This window comes from Gopherus evgoodei, chromosome 5 (genome assembly GCF_007399415.2).
Source record: "Gopherus evgoodei ecotype Sinaloan lineage chromosome 5, rGopEvg1_v1.p, whole genome shotgun sequence".
In the NCBI taxonomy this organism is placed as follows: Eukaryota; Metazoa; Chordata; order Testudines; family Testudinidae; genus Gopherus; species Gopherus evgoodei.
Genome location: NC_044326.1, coordinates 2368849 through 2384821, shown reverse-complemented (window position 1 = coordinate 2384821; position 15973 = coordinate 2368849). Strand labels below are relative to the sequence as shown.

General features: G+C 46.7%; 1 protein-coding gene across 1 annotated transcript; it reads right to left on the bottom strand.

Moving 5' to 3' along the window:
* Positions 1-1816: 1816 nt before the first annotated feature.
* Positions 1817-13421, bottom strand: ANKRD53 (ankyrin repeat domain 53). Its single transcript, XM_030563379.1, has 4 exons — positions 13341-13421; positions 8472-8671; positions 6852-7016; positions 1817-2446 (listed from the first exon to the last, which is right to left on the bottom strand). The coding sequence occupies exons 1-4, from the start codon at positions 13419-13421 to the stop codon at positions 2305-2307; spliced, it is 588 nt and encodes a 195-aa protein (XP_030419239.1). The 3' UTR covers positions 1817-2304.
* Positions 13422-15973: the final 2552 nt, after the last annotated feature.

Below are 15973 nucleotides of genomic sequence, written 5' to 3'. Positions count from 1 at the left end.
AGTGGTAAATAGAGAGGATAGATCACTGATTTAGTGCGATCTAGATAATTCAGTAAACTGGGCACAAGCAAACAATACACTTTTTCATACAGCTAAATATAAATGTATATATCTAGGACCAAAGTATGTTAGCCATATTTACAGGATAGGGGACCATTACCCGGGAAGCAGTGACACTGAAAAAGATTTGGGGGTTGCAGTGGATCCTCTATTGCTGATGATGTTTAAATCAAGATGAGATGTTTTTCTAAAAAGCTCGGCTCTAGGAATTATTTTGAGGGAGTTCTCTGGCCTGTGTTATGCAGTAGTCTGACTAGGTCCGGCTACCACAGTGGTCCCTTCCGGCCTTGGAATCTATGACTCTATAACCAGAGGACCTATGGTTTGCGCTGGGTGTTGTACAGAGTAAACGACAGTCCTGAGAAGCGGCAGAAAAACTAGCCAGACCTCTGCAGCCATGGTGGAACAGACTTGTTAGCTAACTGAGTCCATCAGCTTCCTGACAGGCACAGCATCTCCTTGACAGAAGATCTCTCTGATATTAAGCTGACTGAACAGATTTAGACAGTATATTCCTATAACCAGGCTAGCCTGTAGTCAGCAAACAGCAGCTGCAGCTTTGCTCATGGGTTGTGGCCCTGGAGGCATGAGTCACTCATAACACAATTAAGCCCATGACTAACTTTCATCCTCAAATCTGACTCTCAGCTAGGCCAGGTGACATCTCTATGCAAATTGATTTGGCATGGATTCTTACAGAGCAGGGGCAGCCAAAGTGCAGCTCTCCCCTGCATGCTATGTAGAGCTGACGGGGAATTGTTTGACTACATGTTTTTTTCATTGGAAAATGCCCATGGACAGAAACCAGATCTGTGTTTGGAAATAGCTGTTGGCTGTTCTAGGGTGGGTTTGGCTAGTGGCACACAGTGGCTCATCCCATTCTTGCATTATTGCTGATACCCTAGGGGTCAAGGAGTGCTGGGCTAATGGCTAGGACGGAGTCGGTGTGTGCTTCTGCTTAATGGGCACTGAGGCATCCTGGCTGAATGAAGCAAGCTACATCCTCCCTCCTGAGGCAGTGTGTGCCACCTGGTCTCAGGAGAATTCTACCCGCCGGGCGAGGGGTGTGAGCCCTGCTCGTGTGCACACACTCCTGCTAGCTCTCATCAAGCTCGCACGAGTAAACAGCAGCATGGCACGAGCAGCGGCAGTGGAAGTGCAGCTCAGCCGTGCTGAGTATGATCCCACCTGGGGGCACTGACCACAGCTAAGCTGTGCCTCCACTGCCACTACACACGCTCCCATGGCTACACTGGTATTCTACTAGTGCTAGCAGGGAGAACATGCCCCGAGCTTGCAGGGAGATGCAGCCTCAGCTACATATGAACACCGGGACAAGCATATCTGCACAGCTCTCATGCTCCTTCTGGCCCTCGGGCATAAGATTCAGGGGGGAGCAGGCAATGCTGGTTTTGTGAGTCTTTGGAGTGTGTAATGAAAAAGGGGGAAGAATTAGTCCAGTAGTGAATGGGTAAAATGAGGAGATCAGGAAAGGGTTCCAGACAACGAGATTTGTTAGGCAGCAGAAGGGCAGGAAGCACATTTAGAAATGGACATGGTAAAACAGGGAACCAGCCTACCCTGGCGGTGACCTAAGAAGTCTCTTCCAGCTTAGGCCTTGTCTACACTACACTGTTAGGTCGACATACGGCAGCTTACACGTGGACCTAACTCTGGAAGCGACTACACTAAAATGTCGCTCCCACTGATTTAACTCGCTCACTACACCGCGAGAGGTGGAGCGCTTAGGTCAATGTGGTTATGTCAACGCAGTGTCAGTGTGGATACTGGGTTGCTCATGTCAACTGCTGCTGCCTTTCGGAAGCCGTCCCACAATGCCCCACACTGAGTTCCATGGGTGCAGGTGCTTCTGGTGAGGATGCGCACTGTCGACACCAGGAGTGTAGCGTGGCCGTGCAAAAGGAACTTAATTACTGTGGTGGCTGTACACTGACATAACTGAGAGGGATTCATTTTGTAGTGCAGACTTGCCCCCAGGTTCAGTGGGTTGGGGCACAGAGTGCCAAGGGGTAGCGCCCTCACAGTTGAGTGCTTTAACACCTGGAGCGCTGGAGAAGTTCTCACAGGGACCAGTGCTGCTGAGGGGCTGAACTAGCTGGGCATTAATAGTCTTTTCCGCCCCAACTACCTTTTAGGTTGCTAGTTGGCAACAAGGCCAGCAAAAGACCTTTTATTTTAATTAGAAACCAAAAATGGTCAGGAGAGGCTCTGGCTCTGCCGGTGCTAAAGCTGTGGTGATCTTACCTTCTCTAGCTTCCAGAAGTTTTGTTCAGAGCGCTGACATTTACTTTTGATTTGGTTCAGCTTCTGCATTTCACGTGCAAAATTGCGCTTGTCTATTTTCCACATGGCATCACTCAGGTACCTGGAGAATTACAGACCAGTCAGCTTAACTTCAGAACCCAGACAGCTAATGGAGCAAATAATTAAGCAATCAGTTTGCAGATACCTAGAAGACAATAAGGTGATAAGAACAGGAGTACTTATTTGAGCATAAATTTGTTAGTCTCTAAGGTGCCACAAATACTCCTGTTTTTTTTTGTGGTTACAGACTAACACGGCTGCTACTCTAAAATAAGGTGATAAGTAACAGTCAGCATGGGTTTGTCAAGAATTAATCGCGTCAAACCAACCTGATAGCTTTTTTTGACAGGGTAACAAGCCTTGTGGATGGGGGAAAATGGTAGATGTGGTATATCTTCCCTTTAGTAAGGCTTTTGCTATTGTCTCACATGACCACCTCATAAACAAACCAGAGAAATATAACATAGATGGAGCCACTATAAGTGGGTGCATAACTGATTGGAAAGCCCTTCACAGAGAGTAGTTATCAGTGATTCACAGTCATGCTGGAAGGGCATATCAAGTGGGGTCCCACAGGGATCAGTCCTGGATCCGGTTCTGTTCAATACCTTCATCAATGATTTAGATAATGGCATAGAGAGTACACTTGTAAAGTTGGCAGATGATATCAAGCTGGGAGGGGTTGCAAGTGCTTTGGAGGAGAGAATTAAAATTCAAAATGATCTGGACAAACTGGAGAAATGGTCTGAAGTAAACAGGATGAAATTCAATAAGGACAAATGCAAAGTCCTCCACTTAGGCAGGAACAATCAGTTGCACACATACAAACTGGGCAATGACTGCCTAGGAAGGAGTCCTGCAGAAAGGGATCTGGGGGTCATAGTGAATCACAAGCTAAATGTGAGTCAACAGTGTAACACTATTGTAAAAAAAAAAGCAAACATCATTCTGGGCTGTATTAGCAGGAGTATTGTAAGCAAGACACAAGTAGAAATTCTTCCACTCTGCTCCGCGCTGATGCGGCCTCAGCTGGAGTATTGTGTCCAGTTCTGGGCGCCACATTTCAGGAAAGCTATGGACAAATTGGAAAAAGTCCAGAGAAGAGCAGCAAAAATGCGTAAAGGTCTAGAAAACATGAGCTAGGAGGGAAGATTGAAAAAATTGGGTTTGTTTAGTCTGGAGAAGAGACAACTGAGAGAGGACATGATAATGGTTTTCAAGTATATAAAAGGTTGTTACATGGAGGAGGGTGAAAATTTGTTCTTGATAATCTCTGAGGAGAGGACAGGAAGCAATGGGCTTAAATTGCAGCAAGGAAGGTTTAGGTTGGACATTAGGAAAAACTTCCTAGCTGTCTGGTTAAGCACTGGAATAAATTGCCCAGGGAGGTTGTGGATTCTCCGTCACTGGGCATTTTTAGGAGCAGGTTGGACAAACCCCTGTCAGGGATGACCTAGATCAGGATCTCAAACTCAAAACGACCACGAGGGCCACATGAGAACTAGTGCATTGGCTCGAGAGCCGTATCACAGACCACCCCACCCTGCTGCCCCGTCCCGTCCCCCACTCCACCCCTTCAGTGGGGCCCGCTTGGCGGCTGCAGGAAATAACTTGTGGGGGTGGAGGGGGTGTGGGAAGCTTGGTGGGCCACAGTAAATAACTCCACGGGCTGCGTGTTTGCCACCCCTGGTCTAGATAATCCTTAGTCCTGCCATGAGTGCAGGCGACTGGAGTAGGTGACCTCTCGAAGTCCCCTCCAGTCCTATGATCCTATGACCAGCAATACAGTGCTGGATGAGAAAGGCAGAGTACTTGGAACTTAAGGCTTCGGGTGGTTTGTTTTGGTTTTTAAGTTATTTCATCTGTGGAGGTTTAATACCACAAACAAATCTAACCCCCTAAACCCCAAAGCTGTTAGAACAGGACCAGCCCTGCCTGCCCTACCCGAAGGCATAGTCCCACTGAAGTCATTGGAGTGTCTCCTTTGGGTAAAGCAAAGAAGATTTGCCCCTTGTCTGGTTTCAAAAAAGGATATTTCTCTCTCATGGATTTTCTTGTAGGGGGGCTTAGATCAAATGCATTTGGTAGCATTTCCTAGTCCCACTGTTACAGCAGTAACATTATCCTGAAGCCAGACTGCCCTTTAATCTAGTCGAAAATGTCATAATATGCTCAATGGCTGAAGCGAGACAGACAGACTGATTTTTAACAGCGAGGGTAAGAAACCATTGGAACAGTTTACCTAGGGACATAGTCCACTGTCCATTACTTGCTGTGTTTACATCAAGGCTGGTTTTATTTTGAAAAGATGTGCTATAGCTCCACCACAGTTTATGAGCTAGATGAAGGAACCACTGTGTGGCAGTCTCTAGCCTGCATTGTACAGGTCAGACTAGATGATCAGAATGATCCCTTCTGGCCTTAAAATCTCTTAATCCAATACTACCCTATGGCACAAGGGTCTTGCAAGGCTTAATTACAAAGGAACCTGTCCATCCTTATCAGGCAACCTCCTGTTTTTAGAGGCCGTAAGAATGGTCATAGTGGGACAGATCAAAGGTTTATCTAGCCCAGTATCCTGTCTTCTGATAGTGGCTAGTGCCAGATGCGTCATAGGGAACGAACAGAACAGGGTGGTTATTGAGTGATCCATCCATCCAGTCCCAGCATCTGACAGTCAGAGGTTTAGGGACACTCAGGGCATAGGGTTGCATCCGTGACCATCTTGGCTAATAGACGTTGATGGACTATCCTCCATGAATTTATCTAATTTATATTTGAACCCAGTTATACTTTTGGCCTTCACAGCATCCCCTGGCAATGAGTTCCACAGGTTAATGGCGCATTGTGTGAAGAAATAGTTCTTTCTGTTTGTCTTAATCCTGCTGCCTGTTAATTTCATTGGATGATCCCTAGTTCTCGTGCTATGTGAAGGGGTAAATAAAACTTTCCCCACACCATTCATGATTTTGTAGACCTTTATCATATCCCCCTTTAGTCATCTCTCTTCTAAAATGAACGGTCCCAGTCTTTTGAATCTCACCTCATACGGAAGCTGTTCCATACCCCTAATCATTTTTGTTGCCCTTCTCTGTATAATTCAAATATATCCTTTTGGAGATGGAGCAATCAGAACTGCATGCAATATTCAAAGTACCATGGATTTACACAGTGGCATTATGATATTTTTGGTTTGATTATCTATCCCTTTCTGAATGGTGCCTAACATTCTGTTCATTTTTTTGACTGCTGCTGCACATTGGATGTTTCCAAAGAACTATCCACAGGGATTCCAAGATCTATTTCTTAAGTGGTAACAGCTAATTTAGACCCCATCATTTTGAAGGTACAGTTGGGGTTATTCTTTCCAATGTGCGTTACTTTGCACTTATCAACACTCAATTTTACCTGCCATTTTGTTGCCCAGTCACCTAGTTTACTGAGATCCCTTTGTAGCCCTTCACGGTCAGTCTTGGTTTAACTATCTTGAGTACATTTTTTAGGGTAGATGTGGCCTCGGTGGGGCTGTAGCCAGTGTTTTTTCTCCACTGTCACCTCCCGCAGGTTCTCCCACGTTTAAAGTATGTACTACAAATGTGTTTATTTTCCCACTGTTGGTTATCAGTTCATGTCATTACACCCACAGCTGGTTGTGCCTTAGCTGTTTTTTTAAGGCTTTTCAGGCCCACCTTGAGTGATTTAGTTGGACTGGTCTCCTCATCTCAAAAAAGGTATACTGGCATTCGAAACGGTTCAGAGAAGGGCAACTAAAATGATTAAGGGTTTGGAACGGGTCCCATATGAGGAGAGATTAAAGAGGCTAGGACTCTTCAGCTTGGAAAAGAGACTAAGGGGGGATATGATAGAGGTCTATAAAATCATGAGTGATGTGGAGAAAGTGAATAAGGAAAAGTTATTTACTTATTCCCATAATACAAGAACTAGGGGTCACCAAATGAAATTAATAGGCAGCAGGTTTAAACAAATAAAAGGAAGTTCTTCTTCACACAGCACACAGTCAACTTGTGGAACTCCTTACCTAAGGAGGTTGTGAAGGCTGGGACTATAACGCGGTTTAAAAGAGAACTGGATAAATTCATGGAGGTTAAGTCCATTAATGGCTATTAGCCAGGATGGGTAAGGAATGGTGTCCCTAGCCTCTGTTTGTCAGAGGGTGGTGATGGATGGTAGGAGAGAGATCACTTGCCTGTTAGGTTCACTCCCTCTGGGGCACCTGGCATTGGCCATTGTCGGTAGACAGATACTGGGCTAGATGGACCTTTGGTCTGACCCAGTCTGGCCGTTCTTATGTTCTTATGTACATTCTTATGGAGTTGGTCCTGCTTTGAGCACGGGGGTTGAACTAAATGACCTGAGGTCTCTTCCAACCCTGCTATTTCATGATTCTATTAACCAGTATTGTAGCTGGAAACTGAATCAGCCATCATTTGGTGTGCAGCACTCACCTAGCACAGCTCCTGTGGGCCCATATCCTGCAGAGGTCAATGGGCTGCTGCCCCTCTGCGTCCTTGGCATGGACATCAGCTCCAGCCTTGACCAGTTCAATGATGCAGTTGAGGCGTCCTTCACTGGCTGCCTTGTGAAGTGGCGACGTTCCGCCCTGGTTCTGACTGAAAAACAGACGGTCATTCCGAATTTAGTCCCAATTTCCGAGAGACTGCCCCTGAGTTCTTCAGAGAGCATCTCCTTTCATGTGGCATTACAGAACAAACCAGTTATGGTGGTCGGAGATGAAATACAACTACAGGTCCCCTCCAGTCCATCCCCCGCCACTATAGGATTGTGTTCTGCTGGTTTCTGGAGCTTTGCTTGGCCTAGATTTCAAGGTCCCCAGTAGTGGGCTTTATTTCAAGCCCTTTATTTTTTTTAACAGAGTTTGGATAGGGAGAATTTTGGCCAGGCCTGCAGGTGAATCTCTTCTAATTATAATCAAACTCTTTCAAGTTTGTGACTCCAAGTCTCAGCTCAGACCAGGTGGATGGCTGGCTCAGGACTTTGGTAATGAGGCAGAGTGCCTTTCACACAAAGGCTCTGGTTTTAATGCGGGTCACATTGCTAGTGACTGGAAATCACTTTTTGGGTGGCCTGCATGGGATGGGAAGTGACTGAATGTTCCTAGCTGATAGAAATCCCCATCCAAATAGGCCTCCTCAGTGGCAGATGCAGCAGAGAGAGCAAAGGAAGAATGAATGTGATACTGTTGCAAAAAAAGCAAACGTGATTCTGGGATGCATTAACAGGTGTGTTGTAAACAAGACACGAGAAGTCATTCTTCCGCTTTACTCTGCGCTGGTTAGGCCTCAACTGGAGTATTGTGTCCAGTTCTGGGCACCGCATTTCAAGAAAGATGTGGAGAAATTGGAGAGGGTCCAGAGAAGAGCAACAAGAATGATTAAAGGTCTTGAGAACATGACCTATGAAGGAAGGCTGAAGGAATTGGGTTTGTTTAGTTTGGAAAAGAGAAGACTGAGAGGGGACATGATAGCAGTTTTCAGGTATCTAAAAGGGTGTCATCAGGAGGAGGGAGAAAAATTGTTTACCTTAGCCTCCAATGATAGAACAAGAAGCAATGGGCTTAAACTGCAGCAAGGGAGATTTAGGTTGGACATTAGGAAAAAGTTCCTAACTGTCAGGGTAGTTAAACACTGGAATAGATTGTCTAGGGAAGTTGTGGAATCTCCATCTCTGGAGATATTTAAGAGTAGGTTAGATAAATGTCTTTTAGAGATGGTCTAGACAGTATTTGCTCCTGCCATGAGGGCAGGGGACTGGACTCGATGACCTCTCGAGGTCCCTTCCAGTCCTAGAGTCTATGAATCTATGAATTATGGAGACTCAACTTTTCGCTCCTCTCTTCAGGTCAGGATTCAGGTAGCTTATGATGGAGTGCTGAAAATGTACACTACAACTTCCTGTGCTGTACCTATTCTGAGAATCAACACAGGACTTCAGCCTCCAGGGCTGCCAAGCCAGCATCTTTAAAGGGCATTAAAGCCACACAAATTAAAAGGGAAAACTCCATTCAGATGAGGTAAAAAGTTATGGAGTCTCAAGCCATCACTCACATATTGATGTCTGCCCCCTTTCCAATGAGGTACTGCAAACACTCCAGTGCCCTGGGGCCACTCTCCTTGTTCATCACCAGGTGAATGGGTGTCCATCCTGTCAGACTGGCCAAGTTCACATCAACCTCAAACTTTTCGACTACCAGTTTCAGACACTCCAGCCGGCCGTGTAGAGCTGCTAGATGGATGGCTGAGAAGCCCTAGCAGGGAGGAGGCGGCAAAGGACAATTCTAAATGTTTCTTGTCAGACTTGTACTCTAACTAATCCACTCTAACGGGGATGCTTTTCATACCAGAGAAGTGGGGGCTAGTGTTCTGACCACAAAAGCTCCTCCTGGATTCTAATTTTGGCTCTGACAGTAACTCCTTCTGTGATGTTGGGAGAGTCACACTGTCTTTCTGTGCCTCAGTTTATCCCTCTGTAAAATGGGGCTAATAATATTTTCCTACCTTCTTGGTGTGGTGGTGTATGTTTTTTATTTATTTATTTTGAGGACCAGTGGTTGGAAGTAATTGAGAATGGAGGGTTACAACAGAAATGATATCTGAAATGTAACAAGTGTCTGTACCCCAATGTTTTATTGACATATTAGATATATGTGTGTGTGTGTGTGTGTGTGTGTATACTTTTCAGTGGCCACCATCAACACTGACACACACATCTTTATCACCTGCACCCGACTGCTTCTAATTGTGAAGATGTAGAAGGTTATTATAATTACTCAGGACAACCACTAGAGGGCGTGATGCTCACATGTACTAGGCCCACGTGTTACACAATGACATGTATAGAGGCATTATTTCGTTACAGGTGTGACATTAACCTTAGAAATCAGTAGTTTACAAAAATAGTCCTAAAAATACCCAAATTTCCTCTTGTTTTTGAAGCACCCAGAAATGTTGCCAAGTTTGGGGAGCAGGTGCATGGAGAAAACACACATTAAGAAGAGATGTCAGTTTACTAAAGGATTAAGGGTAGATACTCAACGTGAATCTCTATTATTTAGGATGCCTGTCTTTTCAGGTGTTACTTTAAATACCTTAGCTTACTGAGCCAGAAAGAGTGACAAAATGCAAATCCAGATTTACTTTTCATCTTTCTGCGCCAGTGCAAGTAGATCCATCAGTTCTACTTGTGTCCAGTCAATTTCACTTCACTGCCTATTCCTTTACTTGCAGGACACACTGCAGGGAAATGTTTAAATACCCCCTCACTATATTTTTTGTTTCCTGAAACATTTCTATTCTCCACAGGGATTTTAAATCCACCCACTCCCACTCATTTGTGTCACCACAAGCGAATGTCCCAATTTTGCAGCCAGGCCTGTGTCGAGGAGAACAGGACACTCACGCGGATCCCCACTTGGGCATCATACAGGTGCAGAGATCTGTCTGTGTGGATCCAGTTGCAGGATCGGGGACCGAAGGGTCTGGTCCTGAGTGGAGCTGAGCCCTGCAATTCTCATTTATTTCAATGGGGATTACAGGTGCCTAGCATTTCTCAGGATCAGATCCTACCCTAACAGCGTCTTTTAAAAAGTTTTACATTCAGCCAGTTAGGCCAGGGAATGGTTATTGATTCTTGAGCATTATCATTAAGGGCGTGATCCTGATCTTCCGAAGTCAGTTGGAATCTTTCCAATATCTTCAGCGGAAACAGGGGCTACATCTGTCCTCTCACAATAGGGCCCAATCCTGTATGGTGCTGAACACCTTTTGCCCAAGTCAAGGGAAGTTGAGGACACTCGGCATCTCACAGGAAGCACTTGGCAGGATCAGGCCCTTTCATGAAGCAGTCATATTGTTTTGTCTGGTTTCTGCTGACAAGCAAAGATCCCAAGAGCGAAGCTGAATTGTTTTATTTGTCACCAGACGCTCAGGACAAATACAGCCTTGGGCTGAGTGCAGTTGATTCCCGCGATAATGTCACCATTGCATCGGTGCGGTGAAAGCCCTAATTTTCACAGTGGGAACATTTGGTGGCAAAGGAGGAAGCACTTAATAGGACTGTGCTCTCAGCTAAATCACTGCATTTATTCTGCACGAGAGTGGATCAGAAAAGCTGCTAAGTCCCAGCTCCCGTTCAGCAGTGCTGTCGGTGGGGCTCATTCGTAAGCAAGCCTGTGATCTGGAGATCAAGCTCCAAGCGTTTGGCTTCGAAGAGTCACACTCACTTACCATGTCTCTCAATGAAATTACATCACGCACTCGGGGCCTGTTCCAAAGCCCGCTGAAGTCAATGCAAAGCTTTCCAGTGACTTCAATGGGCTTTCGATCAGGCCCCAGCTAGACCCATTGCTACACGTGCAGTGTCTGAATTGCACACTGCAATCAAGCCATGCATGAAACAAACCAGAGAATCTTTCTGGCTAATTCATTGTGACTGCCATGAAGACTAGAACTCCGTAGTTACGTTCTCCTTTGCAGGCAGGAGCACGGCGGGAAGAATGCTTCCCACGGCAAGGAGGTTCCATTGTCCTGTGGGCAAAAAGACCACAGCACTTACATATGGAAAACCCCAACTAGTAACGCCTATTGTCCATCTTGAGGGGCAGTATCGTGCCATTGGTTTTCAAGCACATATCCCATTGAAATCCATGTTAACCTCACTGCAACCTGGACAGTGCTGGATGGTTCCTTACGGTTTATTTGCTAGTATTTCTCATCTAATCTAGTGTCTAGAGCAGGGGTAGTTAACAGGTGGACCATGGCCAAATCCGGACCATCAGATGCTTTTGAATGAGCCCCAAAATCTTTTATTTACTTATTATTATCATTATTGTTAGTTTTAAAATATTATCTGCTCTGGAGTCTGGACCTTGACTACACCTTTTGACCACGAAATTTGAGCCTTGACAAAAAAATAATTGACGGTCTCTGGTTTATGTCTCAAGTGCTGGGGCTTCTCTTGGGAGATTTAATTCAATGGCTCCAGGTTTGACTGTCAGGAAGTCCTCCCTGATGCGTGAATTTAGGCTGACTTTCTCAGTGCCGTTCCATTTCTCCTATTTATAGCCCCTGCGTTACCCAAACAATTCCTCTGCTTCTTTGGCAATTACACCCTTCAAAGATAGACACACAGTTATGTTCCCATCTGAGTTGTCTCTTAGCTATGCAGAGTCAGTTATTTACATTTCCTCAATCCATCTAGCCCCTTAATCATTTAGGTTGCTTTTTCTCTTAATTCCCTCCAATTTACATAACATTTTTTCTGGCAATAAAGATCCCAGAGCTGAATGCAGCATTCTGTGAGCTGGTCACCTCACTTCAGCTGGATAGAAGAGTCTATTACTTCCCTACTCTGTGACATGCTGAGTGTGTAAACATAGAAAAAAATTCATCTGCACATGTAGGGAATTTCTGAGCAGGTATGGCAGGGTTCAGCTGGGGGAATACAATTTTCAAACTTGGGTGTCTACCACTGGAAACAAAAGGACAGATTTTTAAAAGTATTTAGATGCCTTTCAGAGGTGCATGGTAGGATTTTCAAAAGCACCGAGACACTTAAGTCTCACTAAAAGAACAGGAGTACTTGCGGCACCTTAGAGACTAACACATTTATTTGAGCATATATATTTGTTAGTCTCTAAGGTGCCACAAGGACTCCTGTTGTTTTTGCAGATACAGAGTAACTCTGAAACTAAGTCTCATGGGCGTGAGGCAACTAGGAGCTTTTGAAAATCCCATGCAGCACCCATCTGCATCTGGAGGTGCCTAAATATCTTTAAAAATCTGGCCCTAAACAGCTAGCCTGATTTTTCAGAGGTGCTGAGTGCCCAGATGCCACAGAATAAATTCCCATTAGATAACAGTTCCTTGATGTAATCGGAAGCAGGACAAAAGATGGGACTGAGGCTTGCATGGCTCACAGCGAGCGTCTTAAAGGACAGATCAAATCTTAACAGAGACTATCTTGGGAATACCGCCCCTCTCACTCAGAGCTGTACAGACCACCTCCTCTCCTACTGGAGCCCATAACATCCCGTTGGCAGCCACAGATCAGTTGTTCACCTGGAAGAATGAAGGATTTATGCATTTTTAGCTGTTTTAAAGAAAATTAGCCGCTGGAAGCAAGGGGCTTCAATGGGAATGCTTTGCTAGATCAGAGCCCCAGTGAGCAGCCAACTCTCTGCAGAGCACAAGTGAAAAACCATTGATTCAAAGGATTAGTACACAGAACCTTTTGCCTCTAGGTTGCTAGTTCAAAGCTGAAAGCTCTCTTTTGAAGTGTGTCTGGTGGGCTTGTAAGAACAGTGAGAGAGCTTGCTCACAGGCTGTGGAATCAGGTGATCTGGGTTCTCATCCCAGCTCTGCTACTGACTTACTGCACTCACTTGGGCAAGATACTTCACCTGATTGTGCCTCAGTTTCCCCATCTGTAATATGTGGATAATTATTCTAATCTTTATAAGGGGAGTTGAGATCACTGGATTATAAATACCTTTTTTAGTTATATCTTCAAGTGCTGTGCAAACATTAATTGCGACAGCTCTGTGGGGTAGGTAAGCATTATTCCAGTTCTACAGATGGAGGAACTGAGAGACACAAAGAAGGCAAATGTTTGGCCCAGGATCACAAAGAATATTAATGGGGAAATAGAACTCAGGAGTTTCTGGCTCCCCTTCCCCTGCTCAGTCCCCTGTGCCACACTGCAGTGAGTTTGGGTCTCAGAGCAGTTGCTAAGAGACAAGTGTCCAGCTCACAAAACCAGCATCACAATTGTCCATCACAATGGGCCCCATGTTGTCACTCTTGGCGGAGAAACCAAGGATTGAATGGGCCAGAGGAGCCTGAACTCCCTTCTCCCCAGTTATCAAACAGGCTGGCATCTTTCACCAGCCTAACGTTCACTTAACAAATGGGATTTACATTGATATCGGCTTGGTTGGGCGACTCAGCTTTCTGCAGACATTCCTGGAGCCAGTGCAGGTTTCCCACGGTGGCTGCCATATGCTCATACTTTCCTCCATACAACTTCTTACAGACTCTGGCCGATTTGGGAGTGCCTCTAAACAAGAAGCCAGACACACAGACACATCACTCTGTCTGTCCCATCATCGTCTTCACTTCTGCGCAAGGTTTAGAATTGTGCTCACTGAGCTAAGCGGGGACGATGCTGCAGCCTGGTTTAATGAGTAGGGGCAGCTCAACGTCCCTTATATGTTCCATGTTAATCTCCACACCAGCTGGTTTCAGCCCTCCAGTTCCTTTGGCCAGCAAGGTCAGCTATCCTCCATATCAGATGCACACAAAGCAACAGAGGTTTTCTTCTAACCTCAAAGTGCCTGGCGTCAAGTTAAATTGAATTTAAAAAGGTGCCAAGTGACTAGAAATCAACAATTTTTAAAATTAACTAAGTGGAGGGGCACGTTGTCTCCTCCCAAGTGAAAAACCATAGCTCTGGCTTCCAGCCATTCTCCAGTTACTTGGGATTCACCCTCTGATTGCCACAGCTTCCAGAGACCCTGGGGGAAAATGGCTTGGGGCTGAACAAGGAGCAATGGTTTCAAGTTGCAGTGGGGGAGGTTTAGATTGGATATTAGGAAACACTATTTCACTAGGAGGGTGGTGAAGCACTGGAATGGGTTCCCTAGGGAGGTGGTGGAACTGCCTTCCTTAGAGGTTTTTAAGGTCAGGCTTGACAAAGCCCTGGCTGGGATGATTTAGTTGGGAATGGTCCTGCTTTGAGCAGGGGGTTGGACTAGATACCTCCTGAAGTCCCTTCCAACCCCATCTTCTATGATTCCATGTATTAACTTTTGGGGGCCTCTTCCAGGGGGCTAAAGGGGAGATGATGATGTGCTTTCACTTGGCCCCTTTCCCCTGAGAGGACCTTTTATCTGGAGAGGGCGGGGGAGGCAGTGGAAGGGGGAAATGCAGCCATCTCTGAAAGGCAGCAGCTGAACTAACAGTGCACAGCAACACTACACAATTTGGGACAGGAAGGGAAGACTATTGTATTGATTGGAAACCCCACATAGATATCTATGGGGCTCTGCATTGAGGTCTCTCCCTGCTGCACACCTGTGTGGTCTGAAGAGCGATGAAAGGTACATTGTTATCTCACACATCATGTACTGAATGGCTGAAGCTGCACAGGAGCTGGCTTTGCTGACCTGTCTTTTGAGTCTTGTCTTTTAGGTTTTAAGCTCCTTGGTGCAGACCTGTCGTTTGCTCGCTATACAGCACCTAGCGCAAAGGGGCCAGACACACTTGAGGTGTGAGCACAATATAAATAATGACATGAGAAAATATGGTGGTTTGGTGTCTGCTGACCCCACAACACCTGAAGCACAGAGGGTGAAATATCTCACAGCAGGAATGGTTATCTTTGGGAAGTGGGCGGAGGGGAAACTTTATTTGTGAGCTATGTGATATGTAAGCACACAACCCCACGGACACACTTACACAATCACAGCCCCCAGACCCACCCACAGGCTAATCCGCATATCTCAGACCCAGAACTACCCCAGTGACTCATCAACTCCCCCGACTCACTCAAATCTCCAGCTTCCTCATAGTGCCTGTTCCCCAGCCCCTCAACCAACCCCCCCATCCACTGCCGTCCCAAACACAACCCCCAACCACTCCCATCCCCAGCTCATCCCCCCAAACCCACAGCCACTCCCCAGCTCAGACCTCCAGCCACCCAATCCCCAGCCCACATCCCAAAACCCCCAGCCATCCCCAGCTCACACCCCCAGCCACCCCATCCCCAACTCACCCCCCCAAACCTACAGCCACTCTCCAGCTCAGACCCCCAGCCACCCCATCCCCAACCCACACTTCAAAACCCCCAGCCCCCCCAGCCCACACCCCCAGCCACCCCATCTCCAACTCACCCCCCAAACCCACAGCCGCCCCCAGCTCAGACCCCCAGCCACTCAATCCCCAATCCACACCCCAAAACCCCCAGCCCCCCATCTCATACCCCCAGCCACCCCATCCCCAACTCACCCCCCCAAACCCACAGCCGCCCCCAGCTCAGACCCCCAGCCACTCAATCCCCAATCCACACCCCAAAACCCACAGCCCCCCATCTCATACCCCCAGCCACCCCATCCCCAGCTCACACCCCCAAACCCACAGCCACTACTCAACTCACACCCCTAGGAACTGCCCCAGATCATACCCCAACCGCCCACATCTCCAGTGCGACCCAACCCCTCAGCCACCCCTATCCCCAACATCCAATCCCCCAGTCACCCCATCCCCACATCACACCCCTCAACACAAAGCCACTACCAAACCCCCACCTACCCCCATCCCCAACACACCCAGTCGTCCCCACCCCAACTCCCACACCCACAACCCAAGCTGACTTTAACTCCCTACTCATGGCCCCCAAATCCCTCAGCCGCCTCCCGAACTCACACCCCCAATCCAGCAGCTACCCTGATTCCCAGATACACAAACCCAACCCTCCAGCCACTCCATTTCCAACTCACACCCCCAAACACACACACCCCTAGCTGCCCTCAACCCCCTACTCTCGACCCCCC